Raw genomic sequence first — 26,581 nt, forward strand, 5'->3', positions numbered from 1 at the left:
CTAGGTAGGGTGGAGGACAGTGGAAAGACACCAACTCTTCCCCTAGAGTAGGAAATGGCAGGCCCAAGATTCTCATGCTATTACTATGACTGTTTTGCACACAGATGCTCTATGCATCATAATTGCATTGGCAAAACAGTCATAGTAACAGCATGAGAATCCTAGGCCTACCATTTCCTACCCTAGCGGAAGAATTGGTGTCTTTCCACTGCTTTGAAGAAAGATAGGTAAAGGTAAAAGGACCCCTGACCATTAGGTCCAGTCATGTCCAACTCTGGGGTTGCGGCGCTCATCTCGCGTTACTGGCCGAGGTAGCCAGCGTACAGCTTCCGATAATACACTTGATCTTAGCCAAAAGGCCGAGAAGCGATACGGCGTACAGCTTCCGGGTCATGTGGCCAGCATGACAAAGCCGCTTCTGGCAAAACAGAGCAGTGCACGGAAACACTGAGCGGTTCCTTTTTATCTACTTGCGCCACCTCATGAGAAGAGAAGACTCCCTAGAAAAGACTCTGATGTTGGGAAAGATGGAGGGCACAAGGAGAAGGGGACAACAGAGGATGAGATGGTTGGACAGTGTTCTTGAAGTGACTAGCATGAGTTTGGCCAAACTGCGGGAGGCAGTGAAGGACAGGCGTGCCTGGCGTGCTCTGGTCCATGGGGTCACAAAGAGTCGGACATGACTGCACGACTGAACAACAACAACACTTTGTGCTTTCGAACTGCTAGGTGGGCAGGAGCTGGGGCTGAGCAATGGGAGTTCATCCCATCGAGGGGATTTGAACCGCCGACCTTCTGATCAGCAAGCCCTAGGCTCTGTGATTTAACCCACAGTGCCACCCGCGTCCCTCCAGAAGAAAGATAGAGCAACATAAAAGAAAATGTAATATGGCGCTTACAATATCACATGCATATCTTAATCCATATGATATTTTAAGCACCACATTGCATTTTCTTTTATGTTGCTTTTTCTTCAAGGCTCCTTTTAAAAAATGAATATTAGTCTCTGAATTAAGCACTGCGAATCAGCACATGGAATGATTCATTTCAGCTGCTAAAGTTCAAGTCTGAGAGCAGCTTAGAGCACCAAATTAACCTTTCTCCCACCCCCACTGATTAGTGACTAAGGAAAATGGTGATGGTGGCTTCGGGTTTGAAGAATAAGTCTTGCTTCTATTTGAGATTCAAATATTGTAAAGTCACTAAATGACCTGCAAAACCAGACCTGCCAGTTCATGCCTAATGCACCTAATTCGTTAGTCATTTCTGCATCCCCTGCAGGCGAATGGATCTGAATCAAGAGGGCAGTGTGTACAAAAGAGGTTACAGAAGTAAATCCTCCCCTTACGTTTAGCAACACCCGAGTCCTGTATGCTGGAAGCATACAAAGTTCCCCGTATTTCTCAATCACCGTAACCCTGCAGAAGTTCACAAAAACGATGGGTCATCGTGACAATCTAACGGCTGCATATCTGTAATGTAATGGTTTCTAGCCTGAGGTTGCATACCAAAGCCTTCTCAGGTCCAGAAGTGAAAGATCACCACACCATATACAATCCAAGCTATGTTTCTCCACCCATCTTCCTTGTCTGTTAAAACAACCCCTCTAGAAACAACAAGTAGTGCTGGAGCTGGATTAGGGCAGTACAGGTGAAACTCGAAAAATTAGAATATTGTGGAAAGGTTCATTTCTTTCAGTAATTCAACTTAAAAGGTGAAACTAATATATGAGAAAGACACATGACATGCAAAGCGAGATATGCCATACGTCCAGGATTTAAAAGGGAAATCAATAAAAAAACTATGGTTTTTTTGGGTGTTTTCATAAAAAACCCCAAACCACAACTTTGGGGTTTTCATAAAAAAGCTCAACAACATTTGGGTAGCCCTGGACGCAGGTGGCGCTGTAGGTTAAACCACAGAGCCTAGGGCTTGCCGATCAGAAGATCAGCGGTTCGAATCCCCGCGACGGGGTGAGCTCCCATTGTTCGGTCCCAGCTCCTGCCCACCTAGCAGTTTGAAAGCACGTCAAAGTGCAAGTAGAAAGATATGTACCGCTCCGGTGGGAAGGTAAACAGCGTTTCCATGTGCTGCTCTGCTTAGTCATGCTGGCCACATGACCCGGAAGCTGTGCGTCAGCTCCCTCGGCCAGTAAAGCGAGATGAGCGCCGCAACCCCAGAGTCGTCCACGACTCGACCTAATGGTCATGTGTCCCTTTACCTTTACCTTTAACAAATGCTTTGCACCTACATACTGTCTGAAAAATGGGGGGGGGGGTGCATAGTCTCCTTTCGGTGGCAAGATACGTACCTAAATGTTGGAGTTTTAAGTCAACATTGCTGGTCCCTGAACACCCCCCCCCCCAGAATAAGCAATGTATACTATATATTATCTCTGACCAGATTTAAAAAAACTATGGAATTTTGAAAGAACAGCTTGAAAATGGGCACTTAAACCGATTTCTCATTTTGAAGGTATCCTCTTAAAATATATAAATGGCTATGTAAAACGAAGTTTTGACTGTTTCAACCACATGACTATTAAAAACTGCACATCTTTGTCTATGGCAACAGAGGAAGCAGCCACACTCCAACTGCATGGGACACCCCCTGTGTTTCATACATTGGCCACAACATAGTCCCTTCCGAAATTATTTATTGGCTTTGTCTTGCTCTCATAAAATAAGTTCAAAGTACCCACACTGACAACACATTGAGCTATCACAGAGTTTGGCCCTCCCTTGGAATTCTCTCTTAGCTGATAAAACGTTGAATTGTTTCATGGTTTGCAATATGAACTGAACATTTGTTGTTCAATCATAGGACACTGAATGACAAAATACGTATGGAACTATAAAACATGCAAATTGTAAAGTGAGTCTACATGACTTGTGTAGCTAAACCAAAGCTTCAAGCACAAACTCTCCTACATTATAAGAAGTTAATACAGTGGTACCTTGATTGTCGAACTTCATCCGTTCTGGGAGTCCGTTCGACTCCCGGAACCATTTGAAAACCAAGGCGCGGCTTCCGATAGGCTGCAGGAGCTTCCTGCACTCAATCGGAAGCCGCGTCAGACATTTGGCTTCCAAAAAATGCTTGCAAACCAGAACACTCATTTCCGGGTTTGCGGTGTTCGGGAGCAGATTTGTTTGGGACCCAAGAAAGCACTGTACTGGATATCAGAACCAAAGTTGCTGCTTGGGTAAAGTAGAAACCAAATTTGGAGAGAGATATTTGGATATTCATCTTAGATATCAGAGGAAAACACTATGAAGAAGACAGAAGTCTTCATGAGCAAGACCCAAAGCTCAATGGCAGAAGACATTCTCTGCTGGCAAAAGTTTTCCTGGCAGGGCTGGAAAAGACCACTGTCCAAAAGCCAGGAGAGCCATTGCCAGTCATTATGCACAATGCTGAGATAAGTCGTTTAATGGTGTGATTTGGTGCAAGGAAGTTTCCCATGTTAACTCTTGTAATATTAGACTCCAGAAAACAGTGAAGGCAAAAATAAATAGTGGCAACCCACACACATTTTTTATGCCTTTGCCAAGTTTAAGGCGAAGCAAACATTCAAGTTACACAGAATTCCTCCCATCAGGAGAAATTGGGAAGCAACTTGCAACTATACACAAGCAGAGAGAACATTCCCTCATTTACCTACCTTGCATCTTCATTTGTTGAAACCAGTGTGGCAACCGCTGTTGACAGCCAACCACAGATGAAGAGAGAACATTTCACTTCCCTTAGTGCCATTGAATTAAAAAGCTTTTGCACTTCCTGGCCTGTTTAAAATCCCACGTGTAAAGAAAAAAGAGGACATGCCCTATTTGTGTTTGGGCTAGTTGAAAAGATAATAATTTTTTTTTTGGCAGGAATTGTTTTGTGTTGTCATATTTTATCCCCATGACGTGTGGGGCAAAGATGACAATAAAATTGAAAAAAGTATACATATTTCTAATGAGCAGTGCACTTGAGAAAATAAATAAGCTGTCACTTGCATAGTGAAGATCTGTAAACTGCAGTAAATGTAGACTTTGCAGCGTTGCTAAATTTGACTTTCAAGTTTCCTTCATGCAGTGCTGATCCTACAGAAAAAAGTTAGGGTTTATGAATGGGCTCACTTGGTTAATCAGCAAAGAAACATTCTGCAGGCACTTTTAGCTCCTTCCACCACATTAGCACCATTTCTTTGCTTCTGGCATCTTGTGGAAGTTAAATCTTTTGCCCTGGGGCACAACATTGGGTCTGACGGCTTTCAAGTCTGTTCCAACCTTACCAGTAAATTCTATTAGTTCTTACTGGGGTTTCCCAGTTATTTTTTATTATTACTATTACAAAAGTAAAATCAACACCATGATACAAAAACATTCTGTAGCAAAGTAAAATATAAATAAATCTCTTTCCTTTCTCATGAAGATGCCCAGCAGGCCTGCATCCCACATTCGCAGGCTCCTGAACATTACCTGGTAACGGTGATAAGAAACAAGGCACAATTAGCCTTCATCTTGATTGGGACCCAAATAACTATTTCAGGGATGCTGAAGGGCATAAACATGCCAAAGGACAACTTGACTTCCCTCTTCTCGGAACAGGAGATTCTCCCCTCTTCCTTATATTACACAACCCCTTCATTTTCAAATGTGGTTTTGTCATACGGTATAGGGGACTGCTCTTTGACAGACTCAAGTCCAATGCTGCCTTAGGCATAATTTGAGGGTTTTTTTTTGTTTTTTTTTTTTGTATCCATAGACTTTGCAGCCTGGGCTAGTGAGGTACTTGTGCATTGACAAGGGCATGATAGAATCCACCCATGGCCAGCAGCTGGCTGTGAGTTCCCTGTTCCACTACTTTGCCATTCTGGATGACTGCTATGATGTCAGAATTCTGGATCGTGGACAAGCGATGAGCAATGACGATGCAGGTCCGACCCTTTCTAGCTTCATCCAAGGCCTTCTGGACAATCTGCAGGCATGGGCAGGCAAAGAAAAGAAAAAAAAATATTTAGAATGATACCCTAGATTTATCCCTACCCTGCTGCAGTGCAGAAAGCAAGGCTGTAAGTTTACTAACCTTTTCACTTTCTGTGTCAAGAGCTGATGTGGCTTCATCCAGAAGAAGAACTGCTGGTTTTCGGACAAGGGCACGGGCAATGGCTATTCTTTGTTTCTGTCCTCCTGAAAGCTGTGCTCCTTTGTCACCTACTCGAGTATTATATTTCTGTAGGTTGTTGTTTTTTAAAAATAAAAGATCACAGACATTGTTAGTGTTGTGAAGAGCAAGTTAGACCTTTCCGCATCCTATTGAAACTAATAGGCTGTGCATCTGGATCCTGTGCAGATGTTTCAACAGAAGCAAGACCCACTGCTTGCAACAGGACTTACTCAAGGATAAGTGTACATGGGAATGCAGTCTTAAATATGCATTTAAAAATTAATCACTGACCATACTTACTTTATAAGTCAACATGATAAGGTTGGGGTGGGCTACCTGTAGCCCATGGCCTAATTTCATATATGTGGCAGGGAGAGAGAAATACCAGAGTGCGGGGAGATGTGACAGAGAGAGAAAAGGATACACCACACAATTTTGGCTCCAGCCCTGCCCACCATTAGCACATGGCCCCCTCAGAAGGACCCTAGACAGGAAGGATGCCCCTTCCCTCCTGCAAAGAATTCAGCTGTAGGTTTCTATGCAACTGGGATTTGTGCAAAATAGGATAATTATTCCTCTGGAGAAAGAGAATGCTGGAAAATGTAAGGACATCTTCATTTACCTCTGGGAGATTTTCTATGAAGTTGTGGATATTAGCTGCTTTAGCTGCTTCTTCAACTTCTTCCTGACTGACAACTCGGCTGTTGTCACCATACTGGATGTTCTCTGCAATGCTGCAATCAAAGAGGATAGGCTCCTGTTGCACAAGACCAAGTCTGGATCTTAGCCACTGTATATGTAGAGATTTGGTGTCCACGCCATCTGCAAGCTGTAGGTAGAAATGGAAGTACAGAAAGTATGAAATGAGCTTCTGCAGAGTTGAAAGACACAACAATAGGCAGCTGAATCTGCGTAAAATTTAATGGATGCACCAAGTTTATGGTCTGTATTTATTGTTGGGGAAAATATATAGACATGTAGCATATATAAACATGTATTTTTAGGAAAAAGTAAATACAAAAACCTGCATATCAGATAAAATATGTACAATTTAAAAGTAATTTTTATGTGTTTAAAAGAAATGGCAAACGACAGGATCGAATGGACTTATGATTTTGAGCACATACAAAACTGACACAGAATGGAAATAGCTGGATCTGTCCATCCCTACTCACCACTTGTCCTGATCCTGGGTCATAGAATCTCTCCAGAAGCTGGATGGAGGTGCTTTTGCCACAACCACTGCTTCCCACCAATGCCAGAGTTTGCCCCTTGTTAACCTTTAAACTGAGTCCTTGCAAAACTTGAACTTCTGCTCTAGTTGGATATTCAAAATGGATGTCTCTGAATTCAATGTTGCCATCAAATTTCACCTACATTGCAGGGGGTGGGAAATGAACACAGATATATGTTATGGGTTATGTATTAAGCGATATCTCAAATAAAGGAGTTTCTTTCTGAAGCCAATTTTAAGCAACCAGAAACTGAGCTGATGCCAGTAAATAAAACAGCATTATGTTTCTTTTCTTTTATTCCAGTACAGTCGTACCTCGGGTTACGTACTTAATTGGTTCCGGGTCGCCGTACGTAACCCGAAACGTACGTAACCCGATCAACAGGTTACACTTCTGGGTTATGGGAGTACGTAACCCGAAAGGTACGTAACCCGAAGCATATTGTAAGGTTCACATGATGGTGCCTCACGAGTAATGGAGCAAGAACCCAAATAGTCTTTTGGCAGTTTTATTGTGCAAACTATTTACAGTGCAGAGCTACAAAAAGCATGTCTGTCTCAGTTGCTGGCAGAAAACAGCTCCTTCCCCAGCATAAGAGCTTCGGCACCCCAAATCTCCTCCTACCCTCCTTGCGCTTCATCCCTCTGTGCAACTGGGGCACCGGAAATGGCATGCTTCCCTCCTGACCAGCCGAACGAGGTGAGCGCAGGGTCTCAGCTACATCCCCAAACCATCTCACCGCCAGATTCCCTGTTTTATGCTCCTGGCTGGCTGAGGTGCTGGGGCTCTTTGCAGCATCCCCAAGCCCTCTCCTCTCCCGGCTGGCCCCTTTCCCTTCCTCCCCACAGGAGGTGTGGCTGCTTTCCGCGCTGGAAGAGGTGATGCTGCTCAATTGGTGTTGGGGCTCTCTGTATGCTAACTGACCCTCTGTTCCCCTCAGGGGGCCAGGTGGCAGTTCCCTGACACGTATGTAACCCGAGGTATGACTGTAGACTACACAGAGCCCTGTTAATAAAAGAACCACAACAATTCTATTTCTAAAAGCACTTATCTGTATAGTCTTACCAGTTTTTCACCTTCTTCACTATAGCTATCAATCGTTGGCTTCCGATCCAAAAGCTGAAAAATTCTTTGTGCAGAAACCCTTGATTTGCCAAAATCTGGTGCAAGAGAACTGGACTGAGCAACATTCATAGCAGCAAAAATCACAGAAGAGAAGACTCTGTAAAACACAAAACAAAGAAGCATAGAAAAGCAAATGATTTTTATTGAAAAGCAGAAGCCATACATCTCTAGATTCAACTGCAAACTACTGTTTATCTTGCAGAACTAAGATTTATAGAGTGAGCTCCTTTTAACAGGCCTGCGATATTACTATGTACAGTGCATCTCTAACACACTTATCCTGACACTAAAATAGTGTATCTGTGCATATTGTGTACATGCTATATATACATAAGAGCAAGCCTAAAAGAGCATCTACTGCCTGCAATTCAATACATGATAAATTATTTGTAGGACTATCCAAGCCTACTTAAGTTAAGGAAATATACCTGAGACTGCAAACATATACACACTTTGGATTACTTTTGAGTAGACACACACAGAATTGCAATGTGAATAATCAAAAGACTATTATAACAATGCTCAAGTTAAATCAGAGGTGTTTTATTCAACGAGTATACAATTTATATACCTGATTGCACCAATGATTTGCACACTTGTAGTTATTCACACATAACATTCAACATTTGGGAAACTTTAATGTGGGACTCCCACCCAAACTGCAAGTGAGGTCAGGATGGTACTTTTGTCGCTTGTTCCTCCTCTGTCACAGTCTCTTACAGATCAGAAGGGGTCAGGAAACTTTTTGATAGATATACATATTTATGTATACAGATTTTCACATTAGTATTTAAAATCAGTTTATGTTTTAAGTTCATTGCCTAGCTCTTACAAAATACAGAAGACACACTCACATAAAAAGTTGCTCAAAGTCCATTAAACAATGGGCAATAAGCCATGCTCCAAATCTGAAGACAGCAGCATTTATAAAAAAGTTGAAACACTGGGCTATTCCATATGTAACTCCATGAATGGGAGCCTTCTTCAGAGAGTCCCTGTTAAATGAGAAAGCCAATTAAATAGTCACAATTGGTCATGAAATAAAAGGAACAGTAGAGCTTCTACTCCCAAAATATTTTTAAAAAGCCAATCAGAGTCATTGACTAAGATGCTAGTAAGCTTTAAACAAACAAACAAACAAACAAACAAACAAACAAACAAACAAACAAACCACACTGAAGAAATGAATCCTCAACAAATTGGGGCAGTGGAATTATACTACCCATTTTCTCAACACCCAGCCTATCTTGGGACATGACTCATCTATATATGTTGGGCATAACAAGCAAGTAGCACAAATCAAAATACCATAAGTCCAATAGTTTGTCATTGTTATCTGGCAAGATTGGCCAAGCAAGGATCTTCACCATTTACATACTTTGCCCAATATGTATAGGTGAGCTGAGTATGGCGGAAGAAGAAGAAGAACCTATGCTGCACCCTGAAATACACGGTATCAAAACCAAGACTTATGCTCCACTAATACTAAACCAGCTTGGATCAAGCTAACTCTCCTCAGTTTCTCTAGTGTCATCAGGAAAACTCTTCAAAAAATTAGCTCTAAATGATGTAGAAATCCCTCCCTTTCCATTACAATGCTAAAAGAGGATCATGGGAGACACATCATCACATCGCTATGGGAACGTGATGTTTTTTTTGCAGAGCCAGCAAAATTACCCCCTCTAAGCAGATTCTCAGAACTGCTGGGAACAGAAATAAGACTGTTTGAATGGTGGTTTCTGTATGCACCCAAGTTTTGGCATGCAAGCTACTATTAGCTGAAAAGACCGCCTAGCAGTTGTATGCTAAAACTCAACATATGCAAAGTTTTCCAGGAGCCATTGGACTTTACACATCACTCAACTGCACATTTTGGTACCAGCTGTTTAAAACCATTGCAAGCCCCCGATATTTGGACCTTAAAGGGGTGACATCTATCTATCTAAATTGTGTATGGGGCAATGGTACAAGGTTGATTCAATCACACTTCCAGAAATTTAACATAATTATGTGCAAAAATATTTTTAATTTGTGAAATAATGTAATTAAGAAATAAAACTCAAGAACTCAAAGAAGAAGACAACAGAATTGCATACAAATTTACCTGTATGGACCTTCTACACTTGAAATATATCTCTCAAAAAACCTGTCTTCTCTTGTTAATGAAACCACAGTTCTTATATTTTCCACAGCTTCTGTTGAAATCTGATTTGGGAACCAAGGAAAGTACAAGGCTTTAGAAAATCCTGATTTCACTAAAGGTTAGGTGTTCTCCATTAGATGTTTAATCTCATAGCCATACACAATATTGAACTAGGTGCAACTAAGGGTCCAGGCAGAAGTCATGCACTTGCACCCTGATGCAGCAGCACCCAACACAAGGCGCCTGTAACATTCCTGGTGGGCCCTTCAACTTCATAGAAACCTCAGTTCATGGTACAGCTGTGTCTTCAGCAATTTCATCAGTTAGTATTTTGAAACGGGGAGGGTTGCAACGTGGCATGGTGACTGGATTGTTGGACTATGATCAGAAGATACACATCTTTGCGAAAGCTCAGTGGGTGATTCTCAGTCTCAGAGTTACTGCCTGGAAAAGATTGCTTGGAGTGGGTAAGAGACCGTATGTGCCACCCTCTGCTCTTTAGATAAAGTGTGGGATAAAAATATAATAGCGGCAAAAAATCAGTGGCCGTCCTTTTACAATGTTTTTTTTTAAATGTATTTTTTTTTAATGTCTTGGTTTACAAAAGTATGAGCAGTCTCTCTCTCTCTTTCTTTTCCAAGTAACATTTTTACAGATCAGTTTCATTTGTTGAGACATTAGTGTTACATTAGGAAGCAAAGGGGGAAAAGAGGTGGAGGAGGGAAAGCGAGTAGGGGGTGGGGTTGTGTAGCGATGTTTCTGTTTTACTTAATATAAGTGTGGGATTTCGTGTCAGCGTCACTTGTGCAGGTTCTCTGCTATTCGCTTGTGTTCCTTTGGTGGTGAGAGAGGTTGCAGGTTGCCTAGGGGTGTGGTTGTTCGTTTGTGATTGGCTGTGGTGAGCTTTGTTTTCATGTGTGAGTGGGGAAGGTGGGTGTTTTGGATCAGGTTAGCCATATTGATTCATATACTGTTGGTGGATTTTTAATCTCATTGTCATTGTCTTGTTGGGCTGTGTATGTGATAAAGGGGAGCCATACCGGGGTGAAGGCGTCTTCTTCTATTTGTCCCCGTGTCAGTTTCAGCATATTGGTTAATTTTTCTAGTAAGGCTGTTTCCCATACTGTTTGGTACCATGGTCCATGCTTACTTCTGACAGGTCTCTCCAGTGTCTGGTTATGATGTTTGTGGCTGCTGAAAGTAGGTGGGTTATGAGTTCTTTGTGATGTAAATGGGCGTTATTGTCTTGGAAGATGTTTAGTAGGGCCAATTTTGGGGTGATTTCTAATACTTGCTTAGTTGTTTTACACATTTCTCGTATGGCTGTTGTCCAGAATAGTTGGATTTTGGGGCATTCCCACCACATGTGGAGGTATGTATCTGTGGAGGTGCACCCTTTCCAGCATTTAGGTGAAGTTCCTGGGCATATTAGTGCTAGTTTTCTTGGTGTTAGGTACCACCTGTAGGTGAGTTTCAGGGTGAGTTATTTCATTTTCATTGATATGGATTTAAAGGGGGGTTTAGACCATATTCTAGTCCACTGGGTGGGGTTAATCTCATAGCCTATGTCATCCTCCCATTGTTTTTTCATTGCGTCTAGGGGGTTCATGGGATTTTGGATTAGTATTTTGTATATTGCGGATACCATCCCTTTGCCGTGGTCCTTTTACAGTGTTGAAAACTAGATGATATAGAAATATTTTGAATAAGCCAATTGACAAACCAACCAAGGGCTTCCAGGATAGGCATCAGTGGACATGAATAAAAATTAAGAGCCGTGTTGGAAATTTCCCCTTCTATCACTGCCACAGATCTAATCAGAACCATATAGAACTCACTCTTCCAGCTTCCTCGAGGGCTTTTTGATCCTTCGACGCATGGCCGGCCACTGATTTCAGTCGTATAACATGGGCTATCATAACGAAAGGAATACAGGCCAGGATGAGCAATGTTAATTGCCAGCCATGCACAAAAGCAATAATAATAGCTGTCAAGAGTGTAAAGATCGTTGAGGTTAATAAGGCCAGCCGACTTCCAGTAGCCTGAAATAACAAAAACAAACGACAACACGTTTGAAGTTAACCTCATTAAAGAATTAATTGCAAACACACATGCAAGTTAATCATGTTCATTAGTGGGTCTAATTCTGCATATGGCTAGCCATTGTTTTCCTAAAATAGCAAGTGAGGCACAATTATACTTGGTAGTTTAACAGAGAAGGCATAATGAACATATTTAATCTCTCTTTAGCTTCAACCAATATAGCAGCCCTGCTCTTGCCAAGCCATGTTCCTAAAAGTTTTGAAAAGCCATTCAGTAGTCCTCACAAAATTCCTCTTTGTTAGTTAGAATGATTCATCAGGATTTTCACAAAGGCACCTTGGAATGAAAGTAAGAGTCTCCATGCCAACATGATGTCAGCAGGAGATGCTACAAATCTAGTAGGCTAGCTGGCACAATTACACCTGCAACCCTATGTCATAGTGCTGAAATAAATCATCCAGAGACATCTCTGTCAAACAACATTTAAGTGACTGCAGGCGATCCTCTCTAGACTGACCTCTCTCACTCTTAACCAACCAAATGCCCTGAGGTGTGCATTATATTCAACAAGCTACATTTACAGAAGTCAAGTTTATAGCAAGCTAAATCATCAATAGCAGCCGCAAATTAAAGACAATGAGTTGTGTCCTACTCAATTTCATTCAGAGCAGACTCTCTGAAATTTATGAACCCAAGTTAGTCATATCCATTAATTTCCGATGGTCTACTCTGAGTATGACCAGTACTTGATACAACCCACTGTCAGTGTGGTACATTAAATGCCATGTGGTTTCAAAAGTAGATTTATTATGCTCTTTCCACAAAAGCTTCTTTTTCAAATCACTGTGATTTAAATTTAATTTTTTTTAAAACACCCCTAAATAAATGGAAAACATACTCCTTTGACTTGAGAAGCATCTGTTGCAAGTCGGGTTAGCAAAACTCCAATGCCGTTGCTATGGTCATCAAACCATCCAATTTCCTGAAAACGAAAAAGATGGTTCAAATAATTTTTGCCTTTGCAAATGGATATTGTCACGGCTCAAAGCAGCATATGAAGCATTTGAAGTACGTAATAGGTTTTTTTTATTTTTAAAGAAACCCTTAAGAAGTTGAGAGGGATTGTAGCTCTGTGACAGAGCACAAATTTTGCCTCAGGCTGAATCCTTGGCATTTCCAAGCAAGAGCTGTGGCCAATCAGTGGACAACACTGAGGTAGATGGTCAGCATGTCAACTCCCTAGGTTCCCACAATCTTTTGTATAATGATTTGAGGTTTCCCCACTTGGCCTTCAGCATGGAGACTAGAGACTGCCCCTGAAGACAATGGACCACATCCCAGACCCACTCACGAAATTGCCCCCCCTTTACTGTATCTGTTGGTGTTACCTGTTGAAGCAATGCTTTGAATGAAAGTGATCGCAACCGCATAGTCAGAGCTTCCCCAGACCTCCCAAACATGAATCCCTGAAAAATGTAAACGTAAAGTATTTAGATTTTATTTAGCTGTACAATGCCATAACATTTTTAAGACTGATGAACTATAGACGAAAGCACTGTAATAGTTGAAGCTATTTACTGACACAGAGCTCAATATAAATCCAACAGTATGTTTTGGTATTTTTCTGTTTGTTAAGCTAAGCTGAGGAAAGGTTGAAAAGGGCCAACATTTTTCTGTTAGTTGAACAAGAACTAGGCTGTCCTCATTACAACACTCAAACAGTACAGGTGAAAATAAAAAAAAATAGAATATCGTGGAAAAGTCCATTTATGTAACCAATTGTTTTCATTAGCTACTGGAGTTTAATATATGAGACAGACTCATGACATGCAAAGCGAGATATGTCAAGCCTTTGCTTGTTATAATTGTGATGATTATGGCGCACAGCTGATGAAAACCCCAAAGTTGAAATTGTGAATTTGGGGTTCTCATCAGCTGTACGCCATAATCATCACAATTATAACAAATAAAGGCTTGACATATCTCGCTTTGCAAGTCATGAGTCTATCTCATATATTGGTTTCACCTTTTAAGTTGAATTACTGAAAGAAATGAACCTTTCCACGATATTCTAATTTTTCGAGCTTCACCTGTATTTCCATTCCAGTGCTTCTAGAATAGAAATAAGGCCAATTTGCAGAACTAGTCACTCTAGTGCCTTTTCAAGCTTGCTCCTCTAATTAAGACACTGATAAAGTGTCCTATAAACATAACACCCATAAATTCTGAGTATTGATTATGAAGGTTACTAGTCCACCTTTCTAGTCCCAAGTTCCAGGGGGCAGAGGGAGACTAGATGTTGGTCTGAGAAAAGCAGTAACAAGAAGGGGTCTTAAGCAGGAGTGGCAAAACATGTGCAAAAATAAGTAGTCAGATAGGAGAAGAAACTAGCTTCCTGAAACTGTAACAATCAACTTCTTCCTTGGTGCTACTGGCTACCAGGCACATAGGTTGCTGCACCATCGGTCCTAAATATTCTTTCACCCAACAACTCATCCCATTTTATTTACATTTGGTGTACTTATCATACTGAATGCACTGCCGTGGTTGTATTTCTGAGCGACAGCAGCTCCTCCCTCCATTTATAAAGCTACAACCCAGTCCAGCTGTTGCCCTTGCGATATCAGTTTCATGTCGCTGGGGCACAGAAGCTGATAGAAATAGGTGGTAGGATCCTACTCTCATCATCTTGCACCCCAGCCCCAGTTCTGGAGCTGCCACGGATCCCATTACAATCAGAGTTTACATTAATCATGCATCATTATTTGATTGAAATGTGCCCGGAAGCTTGAGGGCTTCTATATCTAAAATAAATGAAAACCATGGTGCCTCAACACCATATTTTTTTTGCTTGGGAGAGGGGACAGGGACTCCTTGTTTTGCTTGAATTTTCTGAGTAAATTGGTACATTATCATGGACTCACACATTTCAGCAATCTGCTGTGCCATTCTGATATTATTATTATTATTATTATTATTATTATTATTATTATTATTTAGGCCTTAGGATAGTCCTTACCTGGACAACATATGTTATTAAGCTGATCACTCCCAACAAAAGAAACATAAGAGAAAACAACACCGTTTTTTGGCTTTTCTTGTCAGGGTCTGTTTCTTGGAAAGCCTGGGTTACAAAGCAGAGAGTTAGTCACCAGCACTAGAAAATCATTTATTTATTTTCTATACTGCCCATCACCCAAGGATCACAGGGTGATTTACAATATAATAAAAAAACAATAATACATAACATAGTAACAAACAAAAACAATACCCCAGCCCCTCCAGTTTAAAAGGCCATAGATTGTTTAGTTAGCCAAAGAGCCATCACTGAAGAGGCCCTGTTCTCCACTTCAGAAGGCAGAGACCCTGAGAGAAGAGACTCTCCGAGTGTTAGAAGACTGGAAAGATTAATATGGATGGGGTTGCCCTTTAAAGCTGCCTAGGGCTTTAAAATGTTATATGTATTTTGAATTCTGGTTGGAAACTAACTGGAAGCCAGGCAAGATCTTTTATAACTGGCCAAATATGACCAAGTTAGAAAGCCAACTTACTGTATGTAATTTCTAGTTGGCCCGTAAAAAGGCATGCGGGGGGGGGGGGAGACTCAAAGCTACCATCCTGACCTGACACCAGAGTCATTGTAGCTTATGTGAATCAAACTGGGCTGCACTGGCAGAGCCTATCCAGTACTCTTGCAGCCCCAACCTCTCTACTGCTCCCAGACGAGTAAGCTGTAGCGATGCCAGTGGCAGGAGGGCAGCTCCCTAGCCCCACAGGCTGCCCCCACAGTTGCCCAATATTTAATGCATATTGGCATTAAATCTTTCAAGCTTTTAAATTATCTAGAATGCGGTTTTTTTTTTAAAAGTATGCACTGGTTGAGAGCAAAAGGTGCTGGCAAGTATCCTTATTATAAAGGCACTTGGACCAGATGTCATTATGGAAAACCAACCAATGACACAATGAATTTCTTTGTTTTCAATGAACTGAAAAGAGGGTAACATCCTAGCCAGTGTGGTGTAGTGGTTAAGAGTGGTAGACTCATAATCTGGTGAACTGGGTTCGCGTCTCCACTCCTCCACATGCAGCTGCTGGGTGACCTTGGGCTAGTCACACTTCTCTGAAGTCTCTCAGCCCCACTCACCTCACAGAGTGTTTGTTGTGGGGGAGGAAGGGAAAGGAGAATGTTAGCCGCTTTGAGACTCCTTCGGGGAGTGATAAAGCGGGATATCAAATCCAAACTCTTCTTCTTCTTCTTCTAAAGAGAATGGAAACTGGAAGCAAAAGGTTTTTGCAGAGGCTGAAGACATAAGCTTCTAAACTTACCCCAATTATTTTACCAAACAGAACAGCGAATGCAGGAGTGACGCCACCTCCAATGGCAGCAGCAATGACTCCAAACACTATAGAGCAGAATTCCGGCTTATTCAGGGCTAGAATTCTAGAATAAGGCACCTCAGGGAGCTTCTCTTCCTGTAAGAGACAAAATTCCAGTTGTCACCAGCGGGTGAGAACAATGAAGTGGATAATGTAATTGCCTGGGCAATGAACTATGCTAGCAGAAGATTGCTGGGAAATTAGTATGAACTCAGAATGTACTAAATAAGGAAACTTACTGAGCTATGCACACCCATTGATTGTCACCAAAGTTTTAATTGCTCAAAAATGTGGAGAAAACAAAGGGGGGAAATGGAACAAAAGGCCGACTCATGTCAAAATCTATCCAAAGGGGCACTGAAAAGTCAAACTGGATCAGTCATAATGAATGGCAACTTTAATGCACGAACCTTTCTGGTAAATGATTTTTAAAAGAGTTTTTCTTTTAATTTAATTTTGATTTCTCATCATTTTCATGTTTTGATGTAAGCTGCTCAAGAGTAAATTCTTCAGAAAAATGGGATATCAATGTTTAAAATTTAAAAAGTGAAAATACAGAACCTGAATCTAGCACAGCCACAGCCACCTTTGAAGATTATGGGTAGGAAGCAATAGCATGGGTGTATCAAACCTCTTCCAAATTGCTTTGTCTATCAGTCAAGCCCAGTTACCAAAACCACCAGAGAGATGTACAAAACTGCAATTTCAACCAATATATCTTTTTCTATGTCAGGTTATATGAAGACAGAATCAAGCACACAAGTTTGTAGAAAACATGACATGAAATCATGAGGCAATTTTTTCAGACAAGCTATTTTTCACAAGATTGGTAGATACTGACAGAAGCATGACCATATTTCGGCATATTATTACAATGGATATATCAATTGCCTTTTAAACCATCGTCTCAGGGAGATTTACTCAAAAGATAATTTAAATCAGTTAAAAACACAAATAGCGGTACATGTAAAACCTTAACAATTGGGCACTCATGGTAAAGACCCATGTATCCACCTGGGAAAATCTATTCTCAGCTTTGCAAAATGGCTACTTCCAGGAATGCTACATTGGGGCTGTGTTTTTTAAAGTCTCCACTGGCTCCCAGTTCCATTTCCCCACTCTTAACTCCATCCCTTCTACCACTTTGCTTCCTATGAAACAGTATTTTGTTCATCTGTCAATACTCTCTCTTTTGTTAGTTCTGCACAACTTTTTATAATCCACTGGACTGTCTCCCATTTCTGCAACCCCCCCCCCTATTTTTTCTTCCCATGCATGAAGACAAATGCGATAGTGAGAGAAAACAAGAGAGCCCTCCCAGGGCATTCGTCACCTGGCAAGCAAGTCTGTTTCCACAATGGAAAATACCAAGTCTGCCCACCAGTGGATCTAAACAGTGGTTCGCCTTATCTGCCATACCTCTCTCTTGTGCTTTGGTTGGGGTGGGTGGCTCTGCCTTTATTTTTGAAAGCGCTAAATATTTTTGTCTGCATTTATCACTGCCTATTTAATAATAATGGAAACTTTCCATTAGTATAAGAGTCCTTCAGGAAGTGGGTGGATAAATTCCTGCTGGCACTGCGTGAACCCACCTCTGGCCTATGCTTCAAATTTGCAGATTTGCTTTGTTCAGAGTCCAGCCATGGAAAGGAAAGATACATTTGGACTGAATGTAGTGAAGGCACTTCCAGGTTGACTACCCATGTGCCAGAAAACCCTACAAGTTAGACAGTCCCGACCATACCAATGCTGGTTATGCATCAGCCAGGGAGCGGGCCCACCATCATTTAGGGGAAGAACGTCCCCTGCATGGTCCTGCTTGTTCCTTCACACATTCAAACTGATCCCCTGAAGAGAGTTAATGAAAGATTATCTCTGAGTGATAGTGTCAGGGACTGTTCAGAGGAGGAATGGTGGAGACTGACTCCCCAGCCTGACACTTTCAGAGAAGAGGAAGCCAGTTCAGAATTACAACAGGGGTTTGAGGGAGGTCGCAGCTCAGAGGAAGATGAGGGGGAAAGCTGGGAAATAATGGGAGAGGAGGAGCAGGCAGAGCCGGAGCAGCAGCTGGCTGACACGTTATCACTAGAAAGCATTCCAGACCCACCATCTCCCAGAACCCGGCAAGCCTTAAAAGTAGGAGAGCAAAGGGCTCAAAGACAGAGGGCACTAAGTGGCATGATGCTGATGATGAGTGAGGAAGTGAGAGAAAAGGGTGTGTGTGGAGATTTACTCGGGACAACGCCATTATCCGAGAGGCTGCGTTCCAAAGCCTCTCTCTGTAAATATTGAATAAAAAGTGGATGGTAAGAAACTTTTCCTTGTCTTTGTACGTTCCTGGCAACCAGCCATGGGAGTTGCTTGCAGCCGCCTGACAGATAAAGACTTTGTATTTAAACCTCAGCCAACATACATGCACCAATAAAAAGCATATGGATTATGGAGTTCATGAAAGCTGAAACTGAACAGTGGTCAGGTCTAGCATGATGTATAGGGAACACAATACACCTACCATCTTAACAAAAATGGAATGTTCTGTTCTAAATGCTATGCTATTCTCACAAGGCATGTTAAGAATAATTCTTAGCACCAACCACTTTCTTCTTCTTCTTTGCTGTCTTCTTCTTCCTCCTCTTCCTCTTCTTCCTGTCAGAGTATCTTTTAGTAGAAGCCCTACTGAGGCTGCGTTTGCGGAAGCTTCCTCCCAGAGCTATTTCTGTGCCACCAATAGGATTTTCCAAGACACTGGCCTCCACTTCATTTAGATAATCATCCTCAGAGTCGTCGTCATCTTCCTCAGTCTCAAAATCTGTTTCTTCTACTGTTTCATCGCTTTGATCGTCTCCACCATAGCACTAAGGTAAAAACGAATTAGTCATTCCAAAGAAAATTCATTACCCATGGAAAATATTAAGAGAAACGTATTTAATTACTATGTACAATGATTAAATCTCTGTACACAGAAAAGCATGTGGTGCATTCTGAAGTGGCGCAATTCCAGATTTTTTGGGTGGTGGTGGTGTCATTTTTGGGTTCCGTTCCAAAACGAGTTGCCCAAGAGATATTCAGAAAAAGGATTCTAACATAGTCTTTCTTTTGATACATAGAGGTTTCTCCCCTTTTTAAACGTGCAATGAGTTTTTGACAAGAATATTGAAACAGCCTCTCACACTTCTGCTCTGAAACCTATGTAACTTGTATTATGTGCTTTTCCTGAACATGTAGAGCACCTCTAACTGAAAAGTACTTGCCTATTTCCATCAATGAAAGTGGAATTAAAATAAATAAAACTACCCAGTACAGTAGTTCTCAGAAACAGACACAGACAGAAGTCTGTAACTTTGCTTGGGTGTTATCTGAGCAGATGGGTAGAAATAACCTTTTTTAAGGCTGAGGGCCACACTTATGCATGGTCAACTTTCTGGGGCCCTATGTCAAAGTTGGCATGGTCAAATGATTGGGTTTTTTTTTAGCAACATTTTTTTGTGGGGTATTCCGAGCATCACAGAATCACAGCAGGGGACTCACAGGAATCATCAATAAAGAAGGGGGGGGGGAAGGATTATTATTATTATGGAAAATGGACATTTGGGGGCCACAAGAAACATTTTAGTGTTGTGGCATTACAGTGGCTTTCAGCATTTGAGGCATAGGTTTTCAGGACCCACCTTATTTTTATGGTTGTAAGTATGAAGGGCAGGGAATAACTAACTACCTAACTAACTATAACTCCCATTAAAAAAGAAAAGAAAATGGGGAGGGTCTGGGCCCTCTCTACAAAAAACCTCTTGCATGACCTGATACGACCCATAGGTCATGGGTTAGCCATCCCTGATATATATGAATTCTTTGATATGTTACACTAGAGAAGCAAAAAACAACTGGCAAAGACAAACATGTGTTGTTTCTCTTGAGTATCCCCATTTGTGTGCAAGTTAGCTTTTAACCACCACTGGTGTGCCCACCAAAGGCGAATGCTTAGCTGTTTCAAGCACCTTCATTCAACACAGGGAATATAATTGGGTGAAAAGTCAAACCCAAATGGTAGGTGCAATAGCAAGATACAAATCTTACAAAACAAAAGAAAATAAACAATTCCTTCCAGTAGCACCTTAGAGACCAACTAAGTTTGTTCTTGGTCTAATGCAATGGCTTCGCTTCTTTGGCAACCTGCCATCTTTCCCAACACTCTTAACTCTGTGAAAAGGATCTCTAGTCTCTCACCTGCCTACCATAAAGCCCTGCGTACTTCCACGCTTCACTTGGTCTAACCTCTTTCTCCGAGTTCCCATCACGCTGTCCCATGGGCTTAGCATTAAGTGTAAACTGGGCCACTATGTCTCATTACCTGCTGCATTACAAGTGCACAGTAGACTCCCTTATGTGCCATGAGCTCGTCATGGGTCCCTTGTTCAACCACAACACCTTTCTCAAAGCCAGCAATAATGTCAGCTGTCCTGATGGTGGAGAGTCTGTGAGCAATCACAATGGTGGTTCGCCCAGTTCTGGCCTTGAGAGAAAAAAGAAAAGGGGTGAGAGAAGGCAAACATTTTTGTATACACAAACAACAAGAAACATATACAAAAGAAACTTTGTTCATCTAACATCTGCACACAGATTGTCTAAAAGGAGGAGTCCCAGAGATTATTTATTTACAACCAATAACATGCATCCAACAATTCTATTAATCGCCTCTTATATTTAACTAGATTTTATAGTTATAATTCAGCTCTCACATTTGCTTTCCATTCAATGTATTTTCAGCACATGATTAGACATATCATTATTGATGTCTCCTCAACCGATTTAGCATTTCCTTTACAGATTTCACATTATCATCTCAGTGTTGGCTAAACTACATGGTCAACAATACAGTACACCAAGTCTCACTGCTTTGGCACTTTGCATTTTTGTTTGTTTTTATTTAAATATTTTAAAATCACACATAAGGGGGGGGGAATACAAGGTGGTATACAACCTGAAAACACAATATAATAAAAACACTAAACATATAAGTAAAAGCTGGTTGGCAAAAGAACCTCAGGTTTGGAAGCTCTGTCTAAATAGTATTTTTCAAGGGTTATGGCATATTCTTAAGGCCAAACTAGAACTGGCGTAGGAGATGTCTCAAGGAACTTCAGTTTTTAAACTATAGCTCAGTTGGTTAAAGTGTGATGCTGATAGCACCAAGGCTGCAGGTTCGATCCCCTTATGGGACAGCTGCATATTCCTGCATTGCAGGGGGATGGACTAGATGATCCTCAGGGTCCCCTCCAACTCTACAATTCTATGTTAACAGACTATTTACCTTATCAAGTGCTGCTTGCACTATGGATTCGCTTTGATTATCCAGAGCAGAGGTAGCTTCATCCAGCAACAGGATCTTGGGGTTCCTGGCTAGGGCACGGGCAATTGCTATACGCTGTTTCTGCCCTCCACTCAGCTGAGCTCCCCTTTCGCCAACCATGGTGTCAAATTTCTGGGAAATTCAAAGCACAGGAATCAGACTGAATCACATTAGAGTTTCCACTCTTAGTTACAAACAAGAAAAGGCGATGCAGTGTAGAAGTAACACTCTACAGCCAAACACAAAACATTCAGCAACGTTCAGCAATATCCGCTCACCCCCTCCCAAGAGGTGGGCAGGGTTTGCGACACTGTGCGGGATTACCTGGCCAGGTGCCACCCACCTTGCTACAGGGTGGCCACTGCCCTTCCCCCATCTCGGAAGGACAATGGCTGTTGGCTGGGGGTGGGACGAGGGCCAGGAAAAAGGCCAATCCCCTTCAAACCAGACTCACCTTCCAAGGCCTATACCAAGGTTCCTACACCTGAATTTCAATAAAGTTGTGGCCTAATTTAAACCCATATATTGTTGTCATGTCTCATTTCGGGGGGGGGGCTCCAGGGACAGGGTTTAGTGCGTGGGATGGCAAAGGAGCTTTCGTGTCTGTTTTCAGGGTACCATACTTCGTGAGCATAAGGACTTATTACTTGCAGCACAGATGGTGCTAATAACAGATTTATCTGTAAATATACCAAGGACAGATTTAGCTAACAATATCTGGAAACTTTCCCAATGGAGAGAAGAACGGTACACTCCTTCTATCTGGGATAGTCGTCCTCTTCCACCGAGCGCGCAGCTTCGGGAGGGATGCACATGGAGCAGTGAGGGAGGAAGGGGACACCCGCCTAGCCAGCCAGATCAGCCGAATCAACCCTGGCGATCAGTGGGGTGACAGATGTCGCAGCCAGATCGCCCGGAATGGCGCACCGGGTGGCGATGGAACCCGGAAGAGGCTGCGCCCCTTTGGCTGCTTCTCTGTCTCTCAGGGTGAAGGAAGTCACGCCCAGAGCAGGAATCACAAGACATTCGAGAGCTTCAAAGAATCTTGGTTTGGAGGCTTCAGCTAAAACGTTCTTCAGTCCCCAAACTGGCACCCAAGTGGCTGCTGAGATGCTAAATAAGGCCTTTGTGGTTTCTCTTGTCCTGACTGACTGAGCATCCATATTTGGTGAACATCCACATTCCCTTGCTTTGGGGTGCTGATTTTTGGAATGGAGAGAAGAAGGGGCTAAAGAATGCTATGTTGGCACTCCAGTAATAAAATGGGTTTCTTCATTTGTGTGAACAGTCTAAATAATTAGGTTAGCTATTCACATTGGATTCATCGGTGTGTCCTGTAAGATCGAATATGCCATTTGCTAAGAATAAGCTTTTCTGTTATCAAAAGGAAGCAAAGGATTGGTTGACTGGAGCCATCTCAACGATTAACCACAGTTAAACAATGACTCATCTAAGCCACACATTTGAAGAGGACTGGGTATCCAGAAAACACAGGAACAAAGAATTTGATTTAAGGAGCTTTCTGAAGCATATCTGTGATAATAATGAATATGCATGCAATTGGTAATTTAACAGTTTGCCTATAAAATCTGTGTAAGCCAAAGTTCGTTCCAGCAAAGAAAAAGAGAGAAAATGGTGGCCATGATTAAAGAAACACTTTAATTATAAGTATGCATTGTTTCATGAGTAATGAATCTAAGAGAAGTGACTCAGAATCTGGAAAGGGAACAGGAAGTGTGGGAGAGGGTGCTCTTCCTTATCTCAGCTTGCTGAGATCAGACTTGTGTGAGCACACCTAAAATTGAAGAAAGATTACTGAAACCGGTATAGTACTTTTGATGCTTTGCTTGTTGTTTACTTGCAAAAGCTCCACTGGTGAGGTTTTGCAGAGCAGCAGGGCACTGCCCCATCTGCAGCTCAAGGTAGTTGTGGCCGAGGGTGGTGGTAAGAAAATAGCTGCTTACCCGGCTCTAGGTGGGCAGCGCTTGCGGCCCCTTGCGGGCAACCCACCATTCCCAGAGTAGTGAACAGTCACCTCCCAGCAGCCAGCCATTGTAAATTTCCTGGCCAACCACACTGCAGGGCAGGATAGCCCGCCAAGACTAAAGATTAAACTGCCAATGGTTGGGCTCAATCATGTGATGGCAGCAAGAGTGATTCCTGGGCTGACTTGGTTTCTCCCCCAAAATGCCCTGTTTTGGACCAGTGACAGGAGGCCAGCTTAGCTTCAGAGCTGATCAGAGGGGCATTTCCACTCACTCCAGTGCCCCCTCCCACAGCCAGATGTACAGCTACGTTGTTATTTAAAAAAAGAAAAATTCTTTGTGCATCTACTGGAGTGAAAAACAATTAGCAATACCTTGGTACCTTGGTTCTCAAACAGAATGCGTTCCGGGAGTCCGTTTGACTCCCTAAATCGTTTGAAAACCAAGGCACAGCTTCCGATTGGCTGCAGGAGCGTCCTGCAGCCAATCGGAAGCCAAGGCAGATGTTCGGCTTCCAAAAATCGTTCAAAAACCAGAACACTCACTTCTGGGTTTCGATCGTTCGGGAGCCGATTTGTTCAGGATTCAAGGCGTTTGAGATCTAAGGTACGACTGTAGTTTAAAAGCTGACACGTGTAAATCCTTGCACATGTAGGAACGAAGTTCTCCAGATCGTAACAGAGAATATGACAGTTCAGGTACTCACATCAGGAAGTTTGGATATGAAGTCATAAGCATTAGCTTCTTTTGCTGCCTGCTCAATGTCAGCATCAGTAACATCCTCTCTGCCGTAGCGGATGTTGCCTGCTATTGTAGTAGCAAACAATACTGGTTCCTGGCTTACAATGCCAATGTTTTCTCTCATCCACTTGAGATTGAGCGTCCGGATATCGTGTCCATCTATGGTTATCTGGGATGAAGATGTAGCAATTTGTAAGAGGTCACAAAAGCAGATTTTAAAACGGGCGTAGTTAATAGCTACATTCAGATAAACTTTCTTAGATAACTTGCAACTTTACGGATGATGCAGGGATAAATATGCTTGTAAGCTATAGTTTTCCATTACATTTGAACCACAAAACTGTGGTTATTTGCTTTTAAGGAAGTCTGGATATGAAGCTATGATTTAAAGTTGGCTTCAGATCCAGACTTCTATGGAAACCACTGACCACAGTTTCCTGGTTCAAGCATAACAGATGACTTTTAGGTTTGTTTACTCAATTGCAAAGGGAGGGTGAAGAGAGGAAATGATGTTTCTTCATATCTTATTATGATTGCTTGATTGCAGCATATTTCATTAAGGGAAAAGCAAGCTAAAATGTTGACACATACGTACCAACATACTTGCCCTGGCCAAATCTTATGAACATTCTTAATATGAACTTTTTGTATTTAGGCAATTAGTTTCAATAAGAGTTGTATACTGTATATTGACTTGAGACTACAGTAGGTCATGAAGGTAAAAAAGTAAAAAGGGCAACAAAATCAAAAAGAGGACAAGGCATTGCTAAGAAAAGCAAAAACTACAAATTGGGAGTTGGAAGTGGGATTAGATAAAGCCAGAGACAACTTAGAATAACTTCAGCAAGAAATATGCAAGAGAAAGTCAACACTTAGAGGGGTCCTGGTAGGCTTGCAGAGAAGGAACGTGGTAGCTTTCTTAAATGAACATTTAGCACAATATATATAATTACATCAGCTCTGATCCAATAATATAAAGGTAGCATTCAGGCTGGGTGCTAGCCAAATATGGAGAATATTTCCAAGTTACATTATGGTCAAGTTTATTAGCTTATGAGAATAAGAGGCCATTAATTATTTTAACTAGGTGGGTGAAAATTATCAATAGAAGGCCATGATATTGAAATGTTATCTGATGTTCTTACTAAATCTCCAAGGTATCAATTAAGGAATAAAAAAATTAAATAAAGATGGGGCATTCTGTTTAGACTTGCAATAAGGACAATGGCTGACAGTTAAAGCTATTTGACGTATATTCTTCAGATATACGTATCTGAAGAAGTGTGCATGCACACGAAAGCTCATACCAAGAACAAACTCAGTTGGTCTCTAAGGTGCTACTGGAAAGAATTTTCTATTTTGTTTCAGTTAAAGCTATTGAAGAACTACATGAGATGGAAGGGAATCTTAAATTGACATTTTCAAAGGTTGAAAATAATCCAAATTCATGGCCCAAAACTAAAGACAGAGATCAGACAGCAGAAAGAGTAAATGTCAAGGATTGGGGGAAGGAAATAACTTTAGATAAGGGCACAGCAGATTTGGGCAAAGAAGAACTTCAAGTAAAGGAAGGCCAAATAATCAAATAATACAGAGAATTTATAAGATTAATTTTAACAAAAGTATTATCTGTGTAGAGTATAATATCAAAAATATAGTCATGTATGTATATATGTATAATATATATAAATGAAAATGTTAATAGTAATTTTTTGGGGGGGCGGGAATCATTTGTGACCATTTTTATTCTGCTGAAATAATATGTAAACTAAACAACCAGAAGCAGGAAGCACAGACTAAGAATTGCTCTTAAATCTAGTGAAAGTATTTAAAATGGGATTACTTAACACAGTGGCAAAAGTACAGGCGAATCTCTTACAGCAATGATTTCCAACCAAATATTTTACTGCTTTTCCATACAGCAGATTGCAACTAGTGACACTGAAAATTGAACAGCTGTGGTTCAGTCAAAATATACCTCTCCTTCAGCAGGATCGTAGAATCTCTGCAATAGCTGAATTGTAGTGCTTTTCCCACAGCCACTGGAACCGACAAGAGCAATAGTTTTCCCAGGCTGGATTTTTAAGCTTAGACCTTTGAGAATCTGGAATTATTCACAAACATTTAAACATTTTAAACACAATGAAAAAAAAAACAACAACAACCCAGAGATCACAGAGATCTCCAGGGTGATTTGATTGATGAAGGACACCCTAAAAATGAAACATGTTAACAGAGACATGGTTCCTGTATCTGAAAAACACATGCTGTGTTCTGAATGCAAACACTTGATATTTTTATTTTGTTAAACAACAGCAATCCTGGTGATATATTTTAACAAAACGTATCAGCACTTATTTGGACACACAGGAAATTTTTAATGCACATTTCCTTAAATACCCGAAACTACCAAAACGAAAAAGAAAAGCTT

The 26,581-nt window shown here is 41.5% G+C and overlaps 1 protein-coding gene across 1 annotated transcript in view; it reads right to left on the minus strand.

Moving 5' to 3' along the window:
- Positions 1–4,742: 4,742 nt before the first annotated feature.
- The window catches only part of LOC117055968 (ATP-dependent translocase ABCB1-like), a 29,041-nt gene continuing 7,202 nt past the window's right edge, over positions 4,743–26,581 (minus strand). Inside the window, exons 8-24 of the mRNA XM_033165938.1 lie at positions 26,129–26,254; positions 24,116–24,319; positions 21,386–21,556; positions 20,426–20,587; positions 18,672–18,932; positions 16,027–16,173; positions 14,720–14,824; positions 13,089–13,166; positions 12,599–12,682; positions 11,496–11,699; positions 9,619–9,719; positions 8,369–8,509; positions 7,455–7,611; positions 6,330–6,527; positions 5,777–5,983; positions 5,074–5,220; positions 4,743–4,965 (exon numbers count right to left, since the gene is read on the minus strand). Of these exons, the coding sequence (XP_033021829.1) occupies positions 4,768–4,965; positions 5,074–5,220; positions 5,777–5,983; positions 6,330–6,527; positions 7,455–7,611; positions 8,369–8,509; positions 9,619–9,719; positions 11,496–11,699; positions 12,599–12,682; positions 13,089–13,166; positions 14,720–14,824; positions 16,027–16,173; positions 18,672–18,932; positions 20,426–20,587; positions 21,386–21,556; positions 24,116–24,319; positions 26,129–26,254 (2,691 nt within the window). The 3' untranslated portion in view covers positions 4,743–4,767. The remainder of the gene's footprint in view (positions 4,966–5,073; positions 5,221–5,776; positions 5,984–6,329; positions 6,528–7,454; positions 7,612–8,368; positions 8,510–9,618; positions 9,720–11,495; positions 11,700–12,598; positions 12,683–13,088; positions 13,167–14,719; positions 14,825–16,026; positions 16,174–18,671; positions 18,933–20,425; positions 20,588–21,385; positions 21,557–24,115; positions 24,320–26,128; positions 26,255–26,581) is intronic.

Source organism: Lacerta agilis, chromosome 12 (assembly GCF_009819535.1).
Source record: "Lacerta agilis isolate rLacAgi1 chromosome 12, rLacAgi1.pri, whole genome shotgun sequence".
Taxonomy (NCBI): domain Eukaryota; kingdom Metazoa; phylum Chordata; class Lepidosauria; order Squamata; family Lacertidae; genus Lacerta; species Lacerta agilis.